This window comes from Callithrix jacchus, chromosome X (assembly GCF_049354715.1).
Source record: "Callithrix jacchus isolate 240 chromosome X, calJac240_pri, whole genome shotgun sequence".
Lineage (NCBI taxonomy): Eukaryota > Metazoa > Chordata > Mammalia > Primates > Cebidae > Callithrix > Callithrix jacchus.
In genome coordinates, this window is record NC_133524.1 from 65242615 (window position 1) to 65269781 (window position 27167).

Sequence of the window (27167 nt, forward strand, 5' to 3'; positions counted from 1 at the left end):
GGGGACTGTGCGCTGTATTAGAAATGGACATGGGAAGGCGTCTGTAGTTTCCAGTTAACCTAGCGGTGTAATCTTGGACAAATTATTTCTCTGCTCCCTGAGCCTCAAGTTGCCTTATCTGTAAAATGGGCTTGTCACCTGAGGGACAATGATGTTGTGAAGCCTGAGGGAACTGCGAGGCCATTGTTCAAAGCAGACTGTAAATGGAGACTCCTAGGTGCAAAAGAACTCTTTACCTAAGTTTCCTTAGATTTGTAGAAGTCAACACAAGCAGTAGGTAGCAGTGGTTCCTCGTATCATCATGCCTGATATGCTCAAAGATTGTTTCCATGACAAAACTGGAGATGGAGGCCATTTATATTAGACAGTCTACATACTTTATTGAAAGTCACATGAATGAGCCCCAGGATCTCATCTGTTTTATTATTTTGATGTAGCATATGTCTTTCACACAGGCAATCTTTCTAGCCCTCTTCTAATGTTCCTGGCATCAAGTGCTTCATTTCCCCCAAGGAAAATGAAGGCTTTTCTTTATCAAAAACTTATCTTTCAGGTATCTTGATACTCTCTGAAATTTTCTATGATTTCTGAGGTTTTTTTCTGGGCTTTTAATGTGTCCAGACCACTTATCTGCAGCTACTTTAAAAGTAGTATAATTGATCTACGTTCTCTCAAAAGCAATTTTTTCCTAGTCACAGAACTACTTCTTCTTTTACTACTTTATTTGCTCTAGTTATTATAGAATCAAAAAACTTCTTGAACAAAGAATACTTTCCCATGATAACCAATTACATTAGAAGTACTCTGCATGACACTATTATTGAAATTAGATGCTGAGTTTTGCCCCTCAGTGGCTAAACATCCCCAACTTTTTTAAAAACAAAAACTTCAAAAATAAAAATTCAATATTTCTTTTTGTAAGCCATCTCTTGATATTGCTATCACTACAGAAAATTTGTAGAGATTTGACCCCAACACATCAAGTACTGCAGAGGCACCAAGACCTTTTCTGCTTCTATAATTGCATGTGTGGATGTCACCATTCACTTAGGCTAAAACTGAAACTGCCCAGGCTACAAACTTGGCGAAGTACAGAGACACCTGTGAGGACCTTTTTACTTTTTGAAAAATGGCAAGTCAAGGATTTAACAATTACCAACTAAAACACAAATCTTTCACTTCACAAAATAAAATTAGATGATCATCTTAAAAACATTACTAAACAGGTAAGCTGAATAAGAGAAAGCCTAACTCAGGAATATCTTCCAGCCCAGTTTGCATTCCCCTATAAGCTGAACCTGCATCCCCTCCCTCCTTCAAATGTTAGCCTTTCAATATTTTGTTAGGCAGACAAGAGTCATGCCAACTCTGGCAATGTGGAACAAACACGTACACAGTGTGGCAAAGGGAAAACAGCATGGGCTAAGAGAGGCCTGGATACAAATCACGATTCTTTTATTTACATTCAATGTGCCCTTGGGTTGGTTCCTTTAGCCCCCTGTGCCATAATTTCTTTCTCTGTAAAATGAGAGGAATATTTGCATGTATACGAAACAATGAGCACTTAATAAATATGTGCCTAATAAATGTTAGGTTCTCTGTTATCCCTGCCAGTTCATCACTTTCAGTTCATCCATTGCTAGTTTCTGTAACCTGCTGGCCAAAGTCCGTTGATAATTTCCTACAGCTGCCACTCTTCTATGATCACCCTCTTCCCATTGTCTCTGCAAAATGACTTCCCATCTGTCAAGCCTAGGCCAAGCCAGTCTCATTCCATGATAGCATGCCTTGCCACAGAAGCTTTTTGCACTTTAAGTCAGAGTGCCAAGGGAGGCGCTGAGATTCATTCTTTGACATTCTTAAGGTATAGACCAGAGCAAGGGCAGAGCTACTCAGCCACTGCTCCCTGGCCTCCAGGCAGACTGGTAGTCCCAAGCTCTTCAAGATAGGCCCTTCATCTGTGTCCCAGGCAACACACAGCCATTTCATGACATTTCTGGGACCTATCTTCCAAAGAGACCACAGCAGTTTTCTAGGGCTCTCAATAATCTTCCAATGTTTGTTGTATTGGTGATAGTGGTATTTTCCCCCAAGAAAACCAGAGTCAAACCATGTCTCTTTAAAGGGACTGAGGCCCTGCTAACCCTGTTTTTGTGGCCAAAATCTGCACACCTGTCTACTTTATTCAGGATAGAGCAGGGAGGCCACAGCCCTGAGACCAGGGCTCAAAAAGTAATCCTAGGTGAGGCCAGTAAGGCCTCACAGAGACTCCTGTCGGGGGCAAGCAGGAAGTGAAATGATGGTTAGTTACTTGGCTCTTTGACTCCCGGTTTCTTAGGAACCTGGCCCTAGAGACTGGGTATAGTGGAGAGGGTTCAATGGGGCCACTTGAACATGCCTTTAGAATGGCATCAAGTTTCCACTCAATTACTTTCAAAAAGGCCATCAGTGTACTTAGCCTTACATGTTCCTAACTCACCAATAAACAATGTTTGGAATTCAGCCTTGAGAATGACTACTGCTTTCGGTAACTGTTCCAAATGCATCTCAGAGTGGGTTTACGCACGAGTGTGCATGCACTCACTATCTTTTTATCTAGGCTTCTCTCTCAGTACTATATTCAGTGCACTAGCAGGGCCCTGGTAGAAGAGTGCCTGTAGGAAAGCTCCTTCCCTCACACTGCGCAACATTATAATTATACAGACTCTACAGACAAGCTACAGCCCAGGCGCCTGCATAGAAACAAGTACTGATGCTCTTTCCAGCAGCTTCCCTTCAACAAACAGGAATTAGAAATGTCCATTCCTCAGATTATGCCCCATTACACTAATTTTTAGTTTCTTTCCAATAACAGAGAAAGTAAATGAAAGGGACCAGGGGCTTATGTCTTAACATTTTTCACTTGGTGGCAAATACTCAAGAAATGATGGCCACTAAAGCCACAAACCACAAGGTCCCTTGCTAGGTATGTGTGATATAATGAAAAGAACCTTGCACAGGAGCCCAGGGCCCTGAGATCTTGTCCTGGTGTGATCACTACCTTGCTCTGCCTCAGTTCCCCCCAACTGGAGACTGGGGGGTTAGACTAAATGATTTTGAAAAGCCCTTCCAATCAAGGGCTTATATGGGTTGTAAAAAGAGTCTTTTAGTCAAGGGCTGTGGCTCTGAACTTTTTTTGGGTCATGAGCCCATTTGAAATTTAGTAGAATATTATGGACCATCTTCCCAGAAAAGGCATGGTGTCATGGAATTGTGCATACTACCTCAGGGGCATCATGGAGTTTCTGAGTCCATGGACACTGAGTTAAGAACTGCTCCTTTCAGGAGATAAAAGTGTTAATCTGCAGAAGGCAAACATGAAGCAACAGTGATAGCTACCTGGCCTCAATCCACCTTAACAATTTTTCTAGCATTTGACCCTAATACAGAACTCCTGTAGGGCGAAACCCAGTCTCCCTTTTTTAAAGAAATGTATTCAGCTTCTGTTTGTTTCTTGATTGCTTGTAAAGGAATCTGTCAAGAAAAAACAGGAGAAAGAATAATCCAAATAGACCTAGGCTTTGACATGCAAAACATGCTTTGCAGATTTGTCCTAAGTGGCTGTATGGAACAGCAGGAAGGCCACCTTCCTAAGTCCACATGGAGGGGCTGTGGGGGCATCACTCAAGCTGTCTGGCCCCGCAGAAGCAGACAGGCTTTTGAAAACATAGTGCAGCACTAGAGCGCCGACCTGACACCAGTGTCCATGTCCTCAGTAGGAGACATGTTGAGATTCTCCAATGTTCAGCAAACATTCCTACTCCCCTCCAAACAAGGTAGCAAGGGCCCCAACTCAAGTGGCCTTCAGTTCAAGGTAAGACCCCTGAGATCAGTCTTCAGCCCCAAATCTCTCAAAGTTCAACGGCCCTCTCAGAAAGCAGGAAGTTCAGGGAAGAGTTGAAAACTGAGCTGCCCTCTTCAACTCAGGTAAGTGGATATCTTGGTTTCAGCAGAGTCTGGCTTGAGGCAGTCCAGCTCTTCACAGTGTTACAGGAATGCAACAGAGACCTCTGAGGGGATAAAGACTGAATACAAAGGAGACATAAACACCTGTCTAGGACATATGCGCCTTATTTTATGGCCTCCCAGAGAGAGAGCTGAAAGTGCAATGCCAGGAAGGAGCTGCTCTTCAACACAAAATGACTCTGCACACAAAGGTTTGACGAAGAAAGACCCTTTCAGAACCTGGAGAAGGTCCTCTGAGGCCAAGGCTTCTAAAACCTGAAAGAGAAAGAAGAAAGTAGGGAATTAGCAAGGACTGGTCAAGTACCTAACAGCCACTGATTAGTGGGGCCTCTCTTGGTAGGTAGTTAAGCCTATAATTAGTAGTTCATCTTCTGAGCAACAGCGGATTGCTGGGCAAAGGCTCTTAGAAGTCAGATTTCATGAAACAGGCCTAGGATGGTGTTATGACCGGGGATGGACCCTTTGTGCCTTTGACCTCAACTCGAATTCCCCAGAATCTACCTGGAGAAATAGAAGTCTGATACTAGAACCTCTGAGATTACTGCCCACTACTTCTATGGCTGTAGAATAACTACAAACTTCCTTTCAACAGGGATTTTACCTCCATAGGGGCTGATAAGGAGAAGCTCATCCACCCATAAACCTCTGAGGACTGGCAGTGACAGGGCAAAAAAAGGTTAGGGAGCACATGGAAAGCCATGCTCCAGATACTTGGATCTCATTTATGTGTGTATCAGGTCACATCAGGCCAGCAATCTGAGAGTCAAACAATCAAAACTCCTATGGTACAGAAAGGAATTTCCCTGACCTCTGGGTCTCCTGTGACCTTTGCAAGTCTCTTATCCCATCTGAACTTCAGTTCCTTTATTTGTTGAGTTGGAACACATATTATCCTCCCTTCTCCTGGCATGTGGTATGGATCAAATAAAATAATAAATGTGAAAGTGCTTTGCATTGGACAAACATAAAGGACTAAGAATGAAGGTTCAGGTGGCTAAGACTAAAATAATTATTTGGTCTGCAGGAATGAATCCATCTACAGATAATAAGGTAGCCTCTTGGTACCTGTTATAATATCAAAAAGGAGGTTACTGGTTTCCTTAAAGAACTAAGAGGTGTCAGAGTTAGAAGGTTCCAACCTTCTCATTTTACAAACTGGGAAACTGAGGCTCAGAGAAGAAAATGTACTTTCCCAAAATGTCGCAGCCTAGGATTCTTATAAATTTGATTCAAAGGCAGTCTGTAAAAACGCACTATAGTTTGGCTAGGAGAAAAGAAACAAAAGAGGAAGGTGACTTCAAGTCACACAAAACCTTGGAATTGAAAGGCACTAAATGTAAGGTCATGCAGTGACAGGGTAATGTACTGAGGCACAGAGGTGAGTTCCCACACTTCTGATCTACCTGTTATTCCAGTCCTCACAATATCAGATCCCACAATGAAGGCTTATATGGAACAAGGTTCTGTAATTGGGGACGGGGACTACATACCTGCAGCCTCAACTTTCATCTCCAGGAAGTCTGCCTTGAGAACTGTGGATAAAGAAAGACATTTCACTAAGATTCTAGAAATCAGGACTGGAAAGGCAAATTGAGAGAATGAGGGAAACTTCCAAGCCAGTGCTTAAGAGGCCATTGTTAAAATGGAGAAGTGATTCAGCCCAGATGTTTCAAATCATCTAGCTCCATGCCTATAGTTGGAGCTCCTTCTCTGGCAGGCTTAAAGAGCCCAGAATTCTAGATGTGAAGACATCTTTCAGGCGCCAGAACAATTCTCTGAGTTCCAGACTATGGGAAGCTTGGAGAACTCAGGGAAGCTTGGAGAACCCAGAGAAGTAGGCTCCAGACCACAAACTACATTCTGTGATGATCTCTAACAGGGATAAGGGAGAAGTACCATGTTAAAGGTGAATCCTCCTTTGCCTAGAAGAACCAACCAATCTTGTCCAGCCTCTTGCTGTTCTTGGATTAGTTCTAAATTACCCTTGTCTAGGGACAGCTTGGAGAAGAGAAAATCTTGGCAAATGAAACCCACTATAATGTGGCCAGAGCATTCCGTACAACAGCTGGTCCCAGGGCTATGTCCACAGTCTTCTGTTTTTCTCTTCTCTCCAGTCTGTTCACACTTACTCCTTGGATGATCTGTTTACACTTACTCCAGTCTGTTTACACTTACTCCTCAGGGGGGCTATTATAGCCACTTCTATAGTGGCTATAATCACAGATCTACCTCAAAATCTATGTATATGTATGTCTAGCTCTAACTACTAGCCTAAGTTCCAGTTACCCACTGAACATCTCTACCCAAGTCTCAAAGTGTCTTTTTAAATTTTTTATCAATTTAACAACTGTGTCTTCAAAACCACTGTGTCCAAAATTGAGCACAGAACCTTTCCCATAAAACCTGCTTCTCCATGATTAATTACTGTACCATCTACTTAAGTACCCAAGTTAGACTTTTCTCTTTCTCAGTTCATCAATGTTCCATGTTTGAAATCTTAGCAAGATCTTATTGAGCCTTTCTCAAATCTTTCTTTTCTATTCCATTCCCACTGGGAATGCCATATTCCAGGGCTCCCTGACTCTTGCCAGAACAATTAGTCTCCTTAACTGGTCTCCAGTGTTTACTCTCCCATCTATCTTTCCCACTACTAAAGTGATCTTTTTACAATTTGGTCAGCTCAGAATGTGTACTGTCATGCTTAAAATTCTTCTACCATTTCTATGGCTTCTCTGCATATGGACTGCAGTATAAAGACCAAGAACCTTAGTATGTTATACAATTTTCATGATCTAGCTCTAATCCATCTTTCTAATCTACCTCCAGCTAAGCTTCGCTCTTTTCACTCCCACATTCTAGCCAAAGTAGAACACTAATCACTTCTGAAACCATAAGCTGTTTGGCCTCTTTGAAGTGTCCTCCCCTCCTTTCTTTTCTTGATGTGTCACTACTCATTTTCTTTTGAGTTATTTTTGTTTTAATCGTGTAAGGGAAATGAGTAAGGGAGTGATGTCATTCAAATACTAGGCTACAATCAGGTATACAAATGGGGACCAAAAAGGGGCAAGATAAAGGTTAAAAAGATCATTATTTTCATTAGAGATGAGAGAAGAACTTAGCAACAATGACCATAGATGGGGCTGACTGTGTGACTGGTCTGAGGATCTTGATCAGAGGCCAGCCTATGGAAGCACTGCTGCAAGTGGTGGTTATAAGGTGGAGACCTAGATGGAAGGGATGCTTTCCCTATGTGGATGCTGAGTGGGAGGACCCCGTGGGTACCCAGGATGGTAGCTCATGACATAATGGAGAGCAGGTGTACCTACTTTGGTCTTACCTACATTCCTGCCAAAATGGAATCTAGGAATAAAGAACAGGATTAAACTGAGGTTCTGGAAGCCCAGACATAGTGTGGGTAGAGTGATACACTAGCCTGAAGTGCCGGCTTTAGCCATAGTCTTTGTAGGTTGTGGTTGATCTAAGGCCTCCTTGAGCACTGGCTGATAACCTATTGGTAGTGGCTACTAATCTTCTCATGCTCTCAAGACAAGTTTGGTTATAGCTTCCCTATTGTAAGTCTATCTGCCTTAACAATTCTATTGGACTTTGTTCATGGTTCTTACATATTCCCTTCTCAATGCCTTTGTTTCTTGTCCAAGCTTGCAGGTCAATACCCACCCCCCCCAACATTTTCCTGTCTAGTTCTGTTCTTTTTTCAAGCCCCAGCTCACATATCACCTCCTCTAAAAAGCCTTCCTGTAGGCATATCCAGTTCATTCCAGTTTATATTGTTCTGCTTCCTTGCTATTTATTTCTAAAGTGGCATATTCCAGGGAGGGATAGGCCACATTATTAAGAATATTTGAGACTCTCTTCTTCTCTCTTTTTAATTTCTTTTCTCAAGGGAGCTATTTGGTTAGGCTTACTTTAAAAACTTCTGAGATAAATACTTTTATCTTCATGCTATCAGCAAGAAAAATCTAGGGCCTTGATCTGACTTTCATCTGTTATGGTAGAATAAATGGTAAATTATTATCTAAGGAGAATTTGGCCCAGCCTGAAGTTCCAGGTGGCTCACTAACAAGCAGAGCGCGAATGAACTGCTGTGTCTTGCTGAGTCCGTTCCCATAGTTTTGACTAGAGGATAGCAAATCCACCCCAACTCCATTGCTGGGAAAGGTATCTTGTTCTGCTTTTAACTGACCACCTAGAAGAGTTCTGCTCCTGTCACCTGTTAGGAAGAAAGAACAATTTCAAGCTCTCTGATAAGCAACAAGGAACAAACTCACAAAAGAGTCCCTGAAGGCTAACCAAATATTTCTCTAGATGTTCTAGACCAAAGGGTCCCAAATTCCAGGCCTTGGACAGTCTGTACCAGCACTTAAGAAGTTTTAATAACAAACTAATAGAAAAGAAGAAAGGGAAGGAGGGGAAAAAAAACAAAATAAAACAAAATATCAGATTCCCAGGTCCCACTCCTAGAGATTCTGTTTTAGTGGGTCTAGAATGAAAGCCAGGAATATGTGACTTTTTTTTCCATGTTTTCTAGGTGACTTAGATGTACAGCCAGTTTGAGAACCATTGCCTAAATCCAGTGTTTGCCCTTGAAATGGGGGCCCTAAGACTGTTTATGTTAGCGTGTAATATTCCAGATACCCCTGTCAGCTGCCCTTTGAATACAGAATGGAGCCTAAATAAGTAAGCTAATCAAAAATAGACCCACATTGGGTGTAAAGTCTTTGAGGTACTGCTTTGTGTGTGTTCGCAAGCACATGCACACACAAGCATGCACATACATATGTGCTTGTGAGAGAGAAAAAAGAGAAAGAGGAGCAAAGAGAGAGATGGAGAAATGGAGAGGCAAAGAGACAACAGATACAGAGACACAGGAAGAGAAAAACAGACATACAGAGTGATGCAAACACAGAAACAGATAAATACAGATATGGGAACACAGGCAGACAAACAGAGAGAGACAAAAAGAGATTGAGAATGACAGAGACATCGGCTGGGTGCAATGGCTCAGGCCTGTAATCCCAGCACTTTGGGAGGCTGAGGCTGATGGATCACCTTAGGTCAGGAGTTTGAGAACAGCCTGGCCAACATGGCAAAACCCTGTCTCTATTGAAAATACAAAAATTAGCTGGGCTTGATGGCGTGAATCTGTAGTCCCAGCTACTAGGGAAGCTGAGGTGGGAGGATCACTTGAACCTGAGAGGCGAAGGTTGCAGTGAGCCAAGAGGGTGACACTTCACTCCAGCCTGGGCAACAGAGTCAGACTGTCTCAAGAAAAAAGGACAGAGTCACCAAGTGAGAAAAAGAATATGAGAGACACAAATAGACACACAGGTGAACAGGTAAGAGACAGATAAAGATGGAAAGACAGAGTTAGGGGAGCAAAAGTGACAAACGGAGAGACAGAGACAGCTGTAGAGAAACAAACAAACAAAATGAATGCTTGAATGAACACAAATGCATGCTAATGATGCAGTTATTAAAAGGCAATTTGGTTTCTCTTTTGTCACCTCTATCTCTTACCTTCCTGTTTTCCGGGAAGCTGTTTCAAAAAACCTGGTCCTGGAAGCCACTCTGTAAACAGAAGCCAACCAAGTCCCATAAGTTGCTTTGGTATATGTGTGAGAAACAATAGCCAACAGAAAGGACAGGAGACTCTGAACCAGACGGAGCACCAATGCCAGCCTCTGCCTTTGCTGGCAAAGGCCTTACGCATCTGAATGTGAAATGGCCCAGACTCCATAGGCACCCCTAAGGCCATAGCTGACACTCTTTATCCCCATTGCTTCAGAATGGTCTGAGTAGGTTGCTGAGTCATGCTCTTCTTGGGGGAAATAAATGAAAACAGTCTTGATTTCAAAGTGTAATTGTTGGCTTTTTGTAAATAATCTTAGCTAATTAGTCAAAGCTGTAGAGGCTTTGTTCTTCTTTTTCTCCAATTTTACAATTATGGAAAATAAGAAACACAAGAAAAAGGAAGACCAGGAGGCAGAATACTGAGAGCTGTCCCAGTCAATAAAGAGAGGACAGGCAAGCGCATTGTGGCCAAGCAAAGCTGGTTCCTGAGCACTGCTGTGGTCCCACACTGCTGCCTGCTCCTTCCCTGGTTCCTTAGCTTGCCGCCCAGCCTCAGGAAGGCCTGTTGGACATCAGCTCAGCTCCTACCCTGTAAGAGGCACTCTGGAGAACCAAAGTCATTCTGAACAAAAATTTTAAAATCATACCCTTGGCTTAAAATAAAAGCCTCAAGCATGAGTACAACGAACGAATCTGTTCATTAAATTACTTTTAAAACCAGTAGGAACAAGAAAATTTTTTTAAATGTTCTGAGTCAAGGAAGCTAAAATCAGAAGGTAATCACATTACCATGGAGAGATAAAGGAAGCTAAGAAAAATGGGTCTCCTAGCAGGTACTAGGAATCAAAGTTTTCAGCTTTAGAGAAATCCCTCAGCTTTGAGCATTGAGTGGAATACTCCCAACAGGGCTGGCCTATGTATTTCCCTATACTACAAAGTGAAGGATGCCCCAGGGTTGTACACTGTATACCCTTAATATGGTGATCCTGAAAGCATTCCTAGTGGCCTAGGACAGGCCTTCAGTCAAGTTTGAGGTACAACCCTACTTACACAGATGATGTGATTTCCCCTGCATTGCCAGCCACAATATCTGGTTTGGGTTCTGGCTTCTGGGGAGTAGCTGCCCGGCAGGGGGGATCTGGGGGCCTCACTGGGGGGCGGATGATGGTCGGCTTTTCTCCTGGAGGCCGCACTTTGCTGCAACTGTCACCATCCCCTGGAAGAGAAAATGATACCAGGAACTTGCATGGTTAGCCAAATAGAACACTACTCATGAGCAGGCAAACAACATGAGAGTTACCTGAGCCACCTTCCTTGGCCTCCATTTCTTCTTGGTAACTAACAACTCTTGCTTTTTAATTGTAATTTTTCTGGTAGCTGTCCCTTCAGAAAGTCAATATTTGAACCCCAATGCTAGAGCTTCAGATACCTTGGCTGTGTAATATCATTTCCCTAAGTCTCAGTTTCCCCAACTATATAAAAAAGATCCACAATATATTATCTTACAGAGATAATGAGAGGATTAAATCAGGTACTAATACATTTAGTGCAGGGCCAGGTACATAGTAGGTGCTTACTAAATGTCTGATGATGATGAATGAATTTGAATTGCTTAAATTCATCATCACTGAAATCCAGGTCCTTTTCACTTAGGCTTTGACTGTAACAGTTGTCTTCTAACTCACCTTCCTGCCTCTGTGTCTTTAGTTTACTTGTCAGTTAGTACAAAATAAATATAAATACTTTTTAAATAAGATGGTTCTGGTAGGACTATAGTGAAATAGGTAAACTCACACATTGCTAGTGGCAATGTGAACTGGGCTTATTTTATCTAGAGGGCATCAAGTAATCTGGAACAATGTGGATAAAATATAAAATTATACGTATGAGACAGTTCATACTTGTTGATCTAGTAATCTGCTTTTGGGAACAGGCCCAAATGGAATAATCCAAAAGTCAAAAAAAAAAAACCTTAAGAAAAAGAAATTGGCACAAAAATATGCATCTAATCAGAAAAAAATCATACCTAACCACAAAGGCTAAGCAAACAATTCAATTCATACAAGCATTTAACCAATACATATTATGTGTGAACTGCCAAAAATTTAGACCAAGTCAAAACAAAAACAGGCATACAAAAAAATACCAAGTGAAAAAAAAGTTCACAAAAAGTGCGGATGGCCTGATGAAGACTATACTGAAATAGACATGTATGCAACTATGCAAAGGTGTTAGTAGATCTTGATATTAATCCATTTATTTCTACAAAAATATTTACAGTCAATGTAAAAACATACTAAATTCAATTCATATAACACAATTATAAAATTTAATTTAAGTATTTTTACACTGGTTTTCTGCTCTTTAAAGATTTTCCCAACAGCTCTAAAATGTGGAAGACAAAAGTTTAAACTCCTTCACAGAAAATCAAGGCCCTCCATGAACTGGTCTCATATTCTTGTCCCAAGCATTATCCCTGGACTTTAACTACCAATTCTACTCTAGTCAAACTGGTCTGCCTACTACCCCATTAAGGCAAATCCTTGACTCTTGCTTCTAAGTGAGACAGAGTCTAGAGTTGTGTAGACATGGCTTTGGGACCTTGTTCTGCTACTTCCAAGTTGTGGGACCCTAGACAGGTACTTCACCTCTATGACTGTAAATTTCCTCATCTGGGAAATGAGTATGAAAACCACTCCTCACAAAGTGATTTTAAGGACTCAATTAGATGGCCTCTAGACAATACCTAGCATACAGCAGAGGTAAGTAAGTGTCAGACTCTGTCCTGCTTCTTGCCCTATATGTGTCTTATGTCTTGTGTATATTATAACCATTCCTCAAGACCCAGCTAAAATCTCAACCCTCTGAACACCCTAGTAGGTATATGTAATTTACATCCATGTAAATGTTCATGAAGTTCTTATATATTATCATGTACATTTTTAAAAAAATTCTTCCATCTAGCCATTCTGGTGAGCAAGATATATGTGTAAAGAAATAACGGGAGGGAGAGGGAGAAGATGGCGCTGTAGGACCAACTCAGGATTGCAGCTCCCAGTGAATCCACAGATGGTGAGTGGATGCCACATTTCCAGATGGATCTTTATTGCCCACAGACCAGGAGATTCCCAGGTGTAGGAGCCGCACGGGCCGCCAGCCCGGCTGTTTGGCCGGCGCAGCTGTTTGGGCCGGGGCTGCAGCACAGCGGCACTCCGTATAAAGTACACTGGTTTGGTTGCCCTGTTAAACCAGCAATTGGAGATTTCAGATGGCAGATTAGGACATTCATCTGATTAAATGGGACTTAAACAGAAAGCCAGGCCAGGAGATTCCCAGGCAGCAACGTGACTGCAGCCGGCGCAGTGGGTCGCTGCACAGGAAATCACACAGATCCCGGCGTCCTTTCAGCAGGCGACTGGAACACCTGGGAGAGAGTCAACCATTCAACTTAAAAAAAAAAGAATAAGGGCTCTGAGGCAGGGAGCCAGGTGATCAGGCTCGGTGGGTCCCACCCTCACAAAAACAAACAAAACAGCAATTGGAAAAGCTAGGGGTTGAGAGTTCACGGCAAGCACAGCTGAACCCAGGGCAGTGCAGCTTGGAGAGGGAGGGGCATCCACCATTACCGAGGCACTTGACCCCTACGGAGGTACACTGCCATTGCTGACGCAGCCTGCCATTGCCAAGGCAACCTGCCATAACAGAGAGAGTCCACCACTGCAGAGGCGGGCCACCCTCACCACAGCAGTTCTAACCACACCCATATAAACAGGACTACAAGGAATTACACACGGCAGCAGGACGGAGCCCACAGCAACAGGGCGGAGCCCATGGCAGCAGGACAGAGCCCACAGCAACAGGGAAGAGCCCACAGAAACAGGGTGGAGCCCACGGGAGCTCAGCATAACCACTACAGACAAGCAGTGATTAGACTGCCTCCTTGCTGGGCAGGACAGTGCAATGGATACTCATAAATAAAGCCGTAACTCCCTGGGACAGAGCACCTAAGGAAAAAAAAGGGGCTTTATGAGTTCTGCTGCAGCAGACTTAAACATACCTGCCTAGCAGCCCTGAATGAACAACAGAGCTCACAGCTCAGCACTTGAGCTCCTATAAAGTACAGACTGTCTCCTCAGGTATAAAGTACAGACAGTCTCCTCAAGCAGCTCCCTGAACCCCATATATCCAAAGAGTCACCTCACAAAGGACTGATCAGACTGATATTTGGCGGGCATCATTCAGGGACAAAGATAGCAGAAGAAGAAATGGGTAGCAACACTCATGGTTCCGCAGCTGTTAAAGGTGTACCCCAGGCAAGCAGGGCCTGGAGTGGACCTAAGTAGTCCTACAGCAGAGGGGCCAGACAGTTAGAAGGAAAACTAAGAAACAGAAATACTTCATGATCAACAATCTGGACATCCACTCAGACACCCAATCGGAAAATCAGCAACTACTCAGATGCCAGGTGGATAAACCCACAAAGATGGGAAGAAAACAGTGCAAAAAGGAGGAAAACACCCGAAACCAGAACACCTAGGCTCCTACAAGGGACCACAACTCCTCAACAGCAAGGAAACAAAGATGGACAAAGAATGAGTGTGATGAAATGACAGAATCAGACTTCAGAAGGTGGGTAATGAGAAACTTCTGTGAGCTAAAAGAACACGTTCTAACTCAATGCAAAGAAAATAAGAACCTTGAAAACAGATTTGAGGAAATGATAACAAAAATGGATAACTTAAAGAGGAATATGAGTGAATTGAAGGAGCTGAAAAACACAACACGAGAACTTCACGAAGCATGCAGAAGTTTCAACACCCGAATTGACCAAGCGGAAGAAAGAATATCAGAAGTTGAAGATCAACTCAATGAAATAAAATGAGAAGCCAAGATTAGAGAAAAAAAGTGCAAAAAGGAATGAACAAAGTCTCCAAGAAATGTGGGACTATGTGAAGAGACCTAATCTACATTTGATAGGGTAACTGAATGTGACGAAGAGAATGAATCCAAGCTGGAAAATACTCTTGAGGATATTATCCAGGAAAATTTCCCCAACCTAGTAAGGCAGGCCAATATTCAAGTCCAGGAAATACAGAGAACACCACAAAGATATTCCGCAAGAAGAGCAACCCCAAGGCACATAATCGTCAGATTCACCAGCATTCAAATGAAGGAGAAAACGCTAAGGGCAGCCAGAGAGAAAGGTCGGGTCACCCACAAAGGGAAGCCCATCAGACTCACAGCAGATCTCTCAGCAGAAACACTACAAGCCAGAAGAGAGTGGGGGCCAATATTCAACATCCTTAAAGAAAAGAACTTTCAACCCAGAATTTCATATCCAGCCAAACTGAGCTTCATAAGTGAAGGAAAAATAAAACCCTTTGCGAAAAAGCAAGTACTCAGAGATTTTGTCACCCCACCAGCCATTCCAAAAACATACCAAATGCTAAAGAGCATCAACAAAATGAAGAATCTGCATCAACTAATGGGCAAAACAGTCAGCTAGCAACAAAATGGCAGTATGAAATTCACACATAACAATTTTTTTTTACTGAAGAATGCATCAGAATCTTTTATTTATTTATTTTTCTTTAAGTTTCGATTGCATTTTAGGTTTTGGTGTACATGTGCAGAACATGTAAGATAGTTGCATAGGTACACACATGGCAGTGTGTTTTGCTGCCTTCCGCCCCTTCACCCACATTTGGAATTTCTCCCCATGCTATCCCTCCCAGCTCCTCCCCCGGTGTTCCCTCCCCGATTCCCCCAAATAGACCCCAGTGTGTAGTACTCCCTTCCCTGTGTCCATGTGTTCTCATTGTTCATCACCCGCCTATGAGTGAGAATATGTGGTGTTTCATTTTCTGTTCTTGTGTCAGTTTGCTGAGAATGATGTTCTCAAGATTCATCCATGTCCCTACAAAAGACACGAACTCATCATTTTTGCCTGCTGCATAATATTCCATGCACACATAACAATAGTAACCCTATATGTAAATGGGCTAAATGCACCAATCGAAAGACACAGCCTGGCAAATTGGATAAAAAGCCAAAACCCGGGGGAGGACTCAAGATGCTGCTGTGAGAACAACCCAGGATTGAAGCTCTCGGTTAATGCGCGGAGAGGGTGAGTCAGCGCCACATTTCTAGACGGATCTTTGTTACCCACAGAACGGGGAAATTCCCAGGTATAAAAGAGACGTGGGACGCCAGGCAGAGGTTTTGGCTGGTGCAGCCGGCAGCCAGTGCGGTGGCGGCCCAGGCTGTAGTACAGTGGCGCTACACAGCGCTTTGCACAAAGGGCACTAGTCCGGGGGCCCTGTTGAACCGGCAACCTGAGACTTGAGAGGGCTGAACTTGAGACTGAACGGGACTTGAACAGTAAGCAAGCCCAGAAGATTCCAGGGACACAGCGTTTGGGGTAGCACAGTGGGACAAACAAAATGGCGATTCCAAACGTTCCTGGTGGAGAGGTTCCCTGAGGGCGCAGCTCCGCGTGGGAGGGGCGTCCACCATTACCGAGGCAATCGGCCCCTACTGAGGTATATGCCCATTGCTGACGCAGCCTGCCGTTGCCGAGGCAACCCGTTACAACAGAGAGACTCCGACGCAGGGCGTAGGCCGTGGCAGCAGGGCAGAGACCGCAGCAGAAAGGCAGAGCCTGAAGCAACAGGGAGAACCTCACACCAGCAAGGCATAGCCTCGGCAGGCAAATAGTGACTAGACTGCCTCCTAGCTGGGCAGAACAGCACAACGGACACTCAAAAATAAAGCCCCAACCCCCCCAGACAGAGCACCTGAGAAAAAAAGGGTTTTTTTTTATGAGTTCTGTTGTAGCAGAATTAAACACAGCAGCCTAACAGCCCTGAATGAACAACAGAGCTCACAGCTCAGCAATTGAGCTCCTATAAAGTACAGATTGTCTCCTCAAGCAGCCCCCTGACCCCTCTATATGCAAAAGACTGACATTTGGCAGGCATCATTCTGGGACAAAGATAGCAGAAAAACAAACTGGTAGCATCCCTCACTGTTCCGCAGCTGCTATAGGTGCACCCCAGACAAGCAGGGCGTGGAGTGGACCTAGGCAGTCGTACAGCAGAGGGGCTAGACTGGTAGAAGGAAAACCAAGTAACAGAAATACTTCAACATCAATAATCTGGGTGTCCATTCAGAGACCCAATCGAAAAGTCAGCTACTACACAGATGACAGGTGGATAAATCCACAAAGATGGGAAGAAACCAGTGCAAAAAGGAGAAAAACACCCGAAACCAAAACACCTCACCTCCTAGAAAGAACCAAAACTCCTCACCAGCAAGGGAACAAAGCTGGACGAAGAATGACTGTGACGAAATGACGGAATTAGACTTCAGAAGGTGGATAACGAGAAACTTTTGTGAGCTAAAAGAACATGTTTTAAATCAATGCAAAGAAACTAAGAACCTTGAAAAAAGATATGAACAAAGATTTGAGGAAATGGTAACAAGAATGGATAACTTAGAGAGGAATATGAATGAATTAAAGGAGCTGAAAAACACAATACGAGAACTTTGTGAAGCATGCACAAGTTTCAATAGCCGAATTGACCAAGCAGAAGAAAGAATATCAGAAGTCAAAGATCAACTCAATGAAATAAAATGAGAAACCAAGATCAGAGAAAAAACGCAAAAAGGAATGAACAAAGTCTCCAAGAAATGTGGGACTATGTGAAGAGACCTAACCTACATTTGATAGGTGTAACAGAATGTGACGAAGAGAATGAATCCAAGCTGGAAAATACTCTTCAGGACATCATCCAGGAAAATTTCCCCTACCTAGCAAGACAGGCCAAAACTCAAATGCAGGAAATACAGAGAACACCACAGAGATATTCTGCAAGAAGAGCAACCCCAAGGCACATAATCGTTAGATTCAACAGGGTTGAAATAAAGGAGAGAATACTAAGGGCAGCCAGAGAGAAAGGTCGGGTCACCCACAAAGGGAAGCCCATCAGACTCACAGCAGATCTCTTGGCAGAAACACTACAAGCCAGAAGAGAGTGGGGGACAATATTGAACATCCTTAAAGAAAAGAACTTTCAACCCAGAATTTCATACCCAGCAAAACTGAGCTTCATAAATGAAGGAAAAATAAAATCCTTTGCGAACAAGCAAGTACTCAGAGATTTTGTCACCACCAGGCCTGCTTTACAGGAGCTCCTGAAGGAGGCACTACACATAGAAAGGAACAACCAGTACCAGCCATTCCAAAATCACACTAAATGCTAAAGAGCATCAACATAATGAAGAATCTATAACAACTAATGGACAAAACAGCCAGCTAGCATCAAAATGGCAGTATCAAATTCACACATAACAATATTAACCCTAAATGTAAATGGACTAAATGCACCAATCAAAAGACACAGACTGGCAAATTGGATGAAAAGCCAAAACCCATCAGTGTGCTGTATCCAGGAAACCCACCTCACATGCAAGGACACACAAAGGCTCAAAATAAAGGGATGGAGGAAGATTTACCAATCAAATGGAGGGCAAAAAAAAAAAAGCAGGAGTGACAATTCTCGTCTCTGATCAAATAGACTTTAAAGCAACAAACATCAAAAGAGACAAAGAAGGCCATTACATAATGGTAAAAGGATCAATAAAACAAGAAGACCTAACGATCCTAAACATATATGGACCCAATACAGGAGCACCCAGATATATAAGGCAAGTTCTCAATGACTTACAAAGAGACTTAGACTCCCACACAATAACAGTGGGAGACTTTAACAATCCACTGTCAATACTAGACAGATCACCCAGACAGAAAATCAACAAGGATATGCAGGGCTTGAACTCAGACCTGGAACAAGAAAACCTGATAGACATTTACAGAACTCTCCACCCCAAATCCACAGAATATACATTCTTCTCAGCACCACATCAAACCTACTCTGAAATTGACCACATAATTGGAAGTAAAGCACTCCTCAGCAAATGCAAAAGAACGGAAATCATAACAAACAGTCTCTCAGACCATAATGCAATCAAGCTAGAACTCAGAATTCAGAAACGAACTCAGAACCTCACAGCTTCATGGAAACTGAACAACTGTCTCTTGAATGTTGTCTGGATAAACAATGAAATGAAGGCAGAAATGAAGACGTTTTTGAAACCAACAAGAATGAAGACACAACATACCAGAATCTCTGGGACACATTTAAAGCAGTCTCTAGAAAAAAATTATAGCTATAAGTGCCCACATGAGAAGAGTAGAGAGATCCAAAATTGACACCCTAATGTCGAAATTGAAAGAGCTAGAGGAGCAAGATCAAAAAAACTCAAAACCTAGCAGAAGACAAGAAATAACTAAGATCAGAGCAGAACTGAAGGAGATAGAGACAGAAAAATCCCTTCAAAAAATCAGTAAATCTAAGAGCTGGTTTTTTGAAAAGATCAACAAAATAGACAGACCACTAGCCAGATTGATAAAAAAGAAAAGAGAGAATACCACCACAGATTCCACAGAAATTCAAACCATCATCAGAGAATATTACAAACAACTCTATGCATATAAACTAGTAAACCTGGAAGAAATGGATAAATTCCTGGACTCTTGTTTCCTCCCAAGCCTAAACCAGGAGGAAGCTGAAACTATGAATAGACCAATAACAAGGTCTGAAGTTGAGGCAGCAATTAAGAGCCTACAACACAAAAAAAGCCCAGGTCCAGATGGGTTCACAGCCGAATTCTATCAGACACACAAAGAGGAACTGGTACCATTCCTTCTGAAACTATCCCAAATAATCCAAAAACAGGGAATCCTTCCCAAATCATTTTATGAGACCAACATCATCCTGATACCAAAACCCGGCAGAGAACCAACAAGAAAACTTCAGGCCAATATCCATGATGAACATAGACGCAAAACTGTTCAATAAAATACTGGCAAGCCAATTGCAACAGCACATCAAAAAGCTTATCCACCATGATCAAGTAGGATTCATCCCGGGGATGCAAGATTGATTCAACATATGTAAGTCTATAAATGTAATTCACCACATCAACAGAACCAAAAACAAAAACCACGTGATTATCTCAATTGACACAGAGAAGGCCTTTGATAAAATGCAACAGCCCTTTATGCTAAAAACCCTCAATAAACTCGATATTGATGGAACGTATCTCAAAAGGATAAAAGCTATTTACGACAAACCAACAGCCAGTATGATATTGGCTGATTTCCCCATTCAGTATGAACTGAATGGGGAAAAAGTGGAAGCATTCCCTTTGAAATCCGGCACTAGACAAGAATGCCCTCTCTCACCACTCCTTTTCAATATAGTACTGGAAGTTCTAGCCAGGGCTATCAGGCAAGAAAAAGAAATAAAGCGTATTCAAATAGGAAAGGAGGAAGCCAAATTGTCTCTATTTGCAGACGACATGATTGTATATCTAGAAGACCCCATCACCTCAGCCCAAAAACTCCTGAAACTGGTAAGCAACTTCAGCAAAGTCTCAGGATATAAAATCAATGTGCAAAAATCACAAGCATTCCTATACACCAATAACAGACTTAAATAGAGCCAAATCAAGAACGAACTGCCATTCACAATTGCTACAAAGAGAATAAAATACCTAGGAATACAACTCACAAGGAATGTAAGGGACCTCTTCAAGGAAAACTACAAACCACTGCTCAACGAAATCAGAGAGGACACAAACAGATGGAGAAACATTCCATGTTCATGGTTAGGAAGAATCAATATCGTGAAAATGGCTATACTGCCCAAAGTAATTTACAGACTCAACACTATCCCCATCAAGCTACTATTGACTTTCTTCACAGAACTGGCAAAAGCCACCTTGAACCAAAAGAGAGCCTGCATAACCAAGTCAATTCTAAGCAAAAAGAACAGAGCAGGAGGTATCACACTACTGGACTTCAAACTATACTACAAGGCTACAGTAATCAAAACAGCATGGTACTGGTACCAAAACAGAGATATAGACCAATGGTACAGAACAGAGGTCTCGGAGGCAACACAACATATCTACAACCATGGAATCTTTAATAAACCTGACAAAAACAAGCAATGGGGAAAGGATTCCCTGTTTAACAAATGGTGTTGGGAAAACTGGCTAGCCATGTGCAGAAAGCAGAAACTGGACACCTTCCTGACAACTTACACTAAAATTAACTTCAGATGCATTAATGACTTAAACATAAGACCTGGCACCATAAAAACCCTAAAAGAAAATCTAGGCAAAACCATTCAGGACATAGGAGTAGGCAAAGACTTCATGACCAAAATACCAAAAGCATTGGCAGCAAAAGCCAAAATAGACAAATGGGACCTAATCAAACTCCACAGCTTCTGCATGGCAAAAGAAACAGTCACTAGAGTGAATTGGCAAGCAATAGAATGGGAAAAAATTTTGCAGTTTACCCATCTGACAAAGGGCTGATATCCAGAATTTACAAAGAACTCAAACAGATTTACAAGAAAAAAACAAACAAGCCCATTCAAAAATGGGCAAAGGATATGAATAGACACTTTACAAAAGAAGACATACATGAGGCCAACAAACATATGAAAAAATGCTCATCATCACTGGTCATTAGAGAAATGCAAATCAAAACTACCTTGAGATACCATCTCACGCCAATTAGAATGGTGATCATTAAAAAATCTGGAGACAACAGATGCTAGAGAGGATGTGGAGAAATAGGAACACTTTTACCCTGCTGGTGGGAGTGTAAATTAGTTCAACCATTGTGGAAGACAGTGTGGCGATTCCTCAAGGACCTAGAAATAGAAATTCCATTTGACCCAGCAATCCCATTACTGGGTATATATCCAATGGACTATAAATCATTCTACTATAAGGACACATGCACACGAATGTTCATTGCAGCACTGTTTACAATAGCAAAGACCTGGAACCAACCCAAATGTCCATCGATGATAGACTGACTGGAAAAATGTGGCACATATACACCATGGAATATTATGCAGCCATCAAAAACGATGAGTTCATGTCCTTTGTAGGGACAGGGATGACTCTGGAGAACATCATTCTCAGCAAATTGACACAAGAACAGAAAATGAAATAGCACATATTCTCACTCATAGGTGGGTGATGAACAATGAGAACACATGGACTCAGGGAGGGGAGCACTACACACTGGGGTCTGTTGGGGGGAATAGGGGAGGGACAGAAGGGGGGGAGCTGGGGAGGGATAGCTTGGGGATAAATGCCAGATATAGGTGAAGGGGAGGAAGACAGCAAATCACACTGCCACCTGTGTACCTATTCAAGTATCTTGCATGTTCTGCACATGTACCCCAAAACCTAAAATGCAATAAAAAACATTATTTTAAACTTAAAAAAAAGAAATAAGGATAATACAGTGTGATCAGTGTTCTAATTAAGGAAGAGAAACACTATTCATGTACACACATATAAATCACCTCTCCATTTATTCTGGATCTTACATTCTGGACATGTCATTCCCCTTAACACCAGGCTGGGTATACAGAATCGAAGCAGAAAAAAATAACCAAAATGATAATAATAATCCAATTTTCCTTATGTACTTTATACTATTAAAAGCACTCTCCCAGATGATAACCACTTAATGTTTATAATAAGCTTGAGAGTGATGAATAAGTAGGTCTTTTTAATTCCCATTTTATAGAGAAGGAAAATGAGGTTCACAAAAGTGAACTGATTCACCCACAACCATAGGTTGGATACATGGCAGAGTGAGGACTGAAACCCATACCTCCTGTTTCCACATCCACTGCCTTTCTCAGTTGTCTGCTGTTTTGTTATCATTAGTAATATAAAATTAGAAATAATAATAATAATGGTAATACAATAGTACTGGCAAAAAGTTTTTTAGCTAACCTTTATTGAACAGCTTTTCTGTTCCAGGTACTGTGATACTGTACTCAGTGCTTTATGTACATTTTTCTCATTCAACATTGGCTATAATCTTGCCAGGTAGAAAGTATTATCTCCATTCTACAGTTGAGAAAACAGAAACTCAGAGATAAGAAGTAACCTTATAGTTGATCAGTCCATCTGATTTCTGAAACCTATGTAGTCCCAACTACCACTGTTTTTCAACCCTAGTGAAACCTTAGAAACATGCAAGGAGCTTTAAAATTGTAAAGTACCTGTACCCCACGCTCATACATCCTAGTTTAATTGATTAGTATGGACTCTGAGCATGGGTATTTTTAAAAGCTCCCAAGTGATGCTATGTGCAGCCAAGATTGAGGACCACTAGGCCATATGATGTTGCTTCCTCACTGCAGCCTACAGAGTACAAAAGCTGAGAGTGCTGTCCCATTTCCACTGGTTACTGCTGGGGGGCAGAGTTGGCAGGAAAGAAAGGCGGGAATTGTAAAGAAATTATATGTTGGACTGTCCAAGCTGGAAAACATGTCTACCTGAACCCATGCCCATTCCAGGGCTATCAATTTCCTTGATGAGTGAACCAGATGACATCCCTAATATATGAACCCCATTCATTCCCAAGTGATAGCCACATCCTAATGAACATGAACCTAAAGCCTTGGAAAACAAACATCATTACCTTGTGTCCTCTCCGGCCCTTTATTGCTACCTCCAAATGATTATTCATTACAAGTCAAGCTTTGAGGTAGCAGCAAAGGATTTTCTTGCATGAAGACCTAAATGCTGTTCTCTTTTGCCTCTAATTTGTCTCAGTCACATTTAAGCCACAATGTCAAACTGATGAGGTAGAAAGAGTAGAGTCATATAACTGGTAGTCAAGAAACCTGGATTCGATGCTTAATACTAAAACTTACTTTCTGTGTGACCTTCAGGAGATCATTTCCTTACCAGTATAACACGGGGATTGGACTGTTTTCCAGATGAATGAGTCACTCACCTAAGCCTATAAACCTGTATCTCTCCCTGCTGACTTTTATAGGCTGCTTTTGAAGTACTCTACATGTACTTAACCTGCTGTAAACAAATTAATCCCTCTGTCTCCCTCTCTGAAACCTAAATTGAAAGGTATTCAATATGGGGGTTTTGTGAGGGCTTTTGTGCCCAACCTTACACCCTCACCAAAGAAAAAAAAAAGGCACACAAATGACCCCTGCCCTCTAAAAACTCAAAACTGAGTTGGGGAGAGAAGTCATACTCATGGGAAATAAGTATGAATACTATAAATCAACATCCACTTAGAGGGCCAATCTCGGGTGCCAAAATAAGTGAATCAAGGGAGAGCTAACTGGGGTAGGATTGTCAGAAGGTTTCATGAACAGAATAAGACTTGAGCTAGATCTTGAGGTTAGTTTGCCTCTTCCTAGGTGTTTGGCATGGTAGGGACAGGTTGTGGGTTGAAAATATAACTCTGAACTCTTTTACGCTATCTACATTTTAGGCTTGAGGCTCCTCAAAGGGCCTCGAATACAGAATAGTAGACATCCCCATCTTCCACGCCTGCCATTTCCTAAGAGGTTGTTACCTAGTAATACTACCACTTAAGCCTCTATTATTTTACCAGACTCTTTGTATACTTAATCTAATTTAAACCATGGAAAATCCTTGCCTTCAATGGTGGTATTGACCCCACTTACAGTTGAGAAAACTGGCTCAAAGAAGTAAAGCTGACCTAACCAAGATCAAGTAGCTAATAATAGTCTCCAATGAAAGCGGAACAACTGCTATTATTTATTGAGTACTCTTGATGTGCCAGGCATGTAGATGTCTCATTTTGTTGTTATAGCAATCCTATGGGCACAAATGTTATCCTCATTGTAATGAGAAAACTGAGGTTCAGAGAGGTTGTAAACTGCCCAAGGTCTCACAGCTAGGAAGAGGCAGACCCAGATTTCAAACAGACATCTGGAATATTCTGGAGCCTGAGATTTTAACTACTAAGTCTCTTGAGCCTATGGTCTTTCCACCAAGCTGTACTTCCTTTTAATTTCTTTTCGACCTTGGTCCACAATCTGGGTTTTACTACAAACTTGATCTCCCTCTCCAGCCCAGTCTGTTCCCTCTCTCTCTAATCTCTGTCAAATGACCATAACCAAAGAATCTTAACATGTACAGATTTATTGTGACCTGACTGTCACCAGTATTAAACCTTAGCAACTTTCTTCCACCTTTCCTTATACTCATCTATACCAAACCCGAACGCACAGAGTAGGAGGAAGTTGTTTCCTCTTGCAGATTCCCCTGGTCTCCCAGAATTATCTCTTTTTTGCTATGACACTCTTCCATGCTCACCTTAAAGGCTTCCTGCTTCCTTAGTCATTATTTATCCTTGTAAAGCAATTTGGAGTAAGGCTTCAAGAAAAGTAGAGAATAAAAACCAAACAGTAGATCATTAAAGCATAAGTCCAAACAAGAAAATGTGGATAATGGCCAGTAACACCCATTACTGCAAGAGCAAGTCTGTTCCTAATACTTTTAGAGCAGATGCAAATGCCACTCATAGCATTAGTCACCTCAGTGGAGAACTGATGGCTCTGTGACCAAGCAAGGCCTTACAAGCCCAAAAGCATGCAACCAGATGCAATCTTTCCTCTCCAGCCAAGACAGAGGAAATGAGCTAAGAAGGGCCCCTCAATGTGTATGTCATAAAGTCCCAGTCCATGGTGTGCTCTTCACTTTTATCTCAACACCTCAGGTAGAATGAAGGTCTCCCTGTTCCATGCTCCTACTAGAATTTTTCCTCACCCCTTCTAGAATATGGTTCACACTGGGCTGGGACTGATTGCTTGCATGCCAGTGTCACTACAAACCTTTGGAAGGCAGGGACAATGGCTTTTCATCTCTGTCTTTCCCTTTGCATAGGATTACGCCTGATTAAATAAACAAATGCATGTCAAGTAGATGGGATATAGCCCTCCTCCCTCTTCATTCCCCAAAGGAAAGTCCTAAATCCCTTTGTGGAAGCTACATGCCTGCCTTTTGCAAAGCCAGGACACTTAAGAGGCAGTAAACTCAAATGAAGGCAGAAAAAAAATTGGCTTGTATAATTTTGTACCCCCCAAAAGTAAGTGGTCTTTAGAGAAATAGAAAGGAGAAGGTGGCCAAAGCAGCTGAAGAAATATGGTATAAAGAAAGAGTTCCAATCTTGAATCCAAGAAGCTGAGGTCAAGCCCCATGTCTGCACCTTACAACCTAGGTAACGCTGAGCAAGTAGTTTTATGTCTGTGAGCCTCTGTTTCTCCATCTGTAAAAAGGGGAGGGTAAATCCTACCTCACAAGGCCTATCGCAATGATTAGATGAAAGAGAAGAAGTGAAATTATCAAGCTCATGTCCGGAACAGAAAAGGACCCTTGATAAAATTCCATCAGCATACAATATTGATTCTTATTTTAAAGTTGACTGTCATGGGAAAAAAGGCTATTTAACATGTACCATGCTTTCATTATTTTTAATTGCTGAGAAAAATGTGAAGAATGTTAATGCCACTCAATGGCAGGCAAAGTCTTAAACAACAGAGCTGAAATGGGATGACAATTGCAAGGTTCAGAGTGGGCTGGCTGAGGTGACAGCTTCCTCCCTCTGATACTGCCATTCATGTTACTGGCTAGTGCCAGGAGTAAACAACTATCAATTATAGCACAGGGTCAGAGCGGTGTGTAGCTTTTGCTTAACTGATAACTGCTCAGATACCGGGGGAGTCTACTAGAAGCAGCCAGAATGAGGAAGGGAGCAAGGAGGAAGTTAGAAGTGAGTAGATAGTATAGGTAAGGTTCAAAGAGGCAACTATACCAGAGGTTTGGCGGGTTCTCCACCTAGACCCAAACCATCTCAGTTCTCCTTTCTGTAGCCAAAGCTGGAAGCACAGGGCTTTGAAAAAAAGCTGCATTATGCCAGCCTGTTGCTAACTGACTGAAAGCAGAAAATGAAGCCAGGCTAAGCTGAGGCCCAGATTTAGATAGTTAGGCTGATACTGAACAAGTCAGATCAGTACTTACATTAACTGAGACCATTAGATCAGAGTATCTGCCGCCAGTAGCCCAGGGCAAGACTGTGGAGGAAGGGGAAGAGGGGAATGCCACTGGGATTGAACTTTCCAGGAGAGAGGGAAGGAGGGCTGAGTTACTGTGTGCACTGAGCTGATAGGATCTTGCCAATCTCAAGGCTTGGCAATAGACAAGACAAATTTTACTGTGATGAGTATAAGTTGAGTTACCCAACCTTCTACCCAGATAGCTAGGAAGGTCACTACATGACTTAGGAACGGAAGCAGAGGTCTACATTAAAGTTTGCCATTTCTTGGCTATGTCCCAGAAAAGCCAAATTACAGTGAGAAGAAGGAGAGGGGAGGGAAATAAATATCATATTTTGAATGCTGATTATGCACCAGATATTTTGTTATTCCTTTTAATCCTAGCAATAATAATTCTATCAGGTAAACTGTTTTCCCATTTTACAGATCTGGAAACCAAGGTGTAAACAGCTTAAATAAATTAACTGTGATCATATGAGTAATCACATCAGCACCAGTGAATCAAACCAGAGCATTCAGAGTCAATTACTTGTGGCAACTGTACTGGACTTGTAAAAATTGTACTGGACC

At 42.1% G+C, this 27167-nt stretch overlaps 1 protein-coding gene across 10 annotated transcripts in view; it reads right to left on the reverse strand.

Moving 5' to 3' along the window:
* Positions 1-354: 354 nt before the first annotated feature.
* OPHN1 (oligophrenin 1) overlaps positions 355-27167 on the reverse strand; it is a 426354-nt gene continuing 399541 nt past the window's right edge. For all 10 annotated transcript variants that reach the window (XM_078363585.1, XM_078363584.1, XM_078363579.1 and 7 more), the window contains 4 exons: positions 10648-10813; positions 9544-9594; positions 5496-5537; positions 355-4260 (listed from right to left, as the gene is read on the reverse strand). In XM_078363585.1, coding sequence (XP_078219711.1) covers positions 5504-5537; positions 9544-9594; positions 10648-10813 — 251 coding nt within the window. In that variant the 3' untranslated portion in view covers positions 355-4260; positions 5496-5503. The remainder of the gene's footprint in view (positions 4261-5495; positions 5538-9543; positions 9595-10647; positions 10814-27167) is intronic.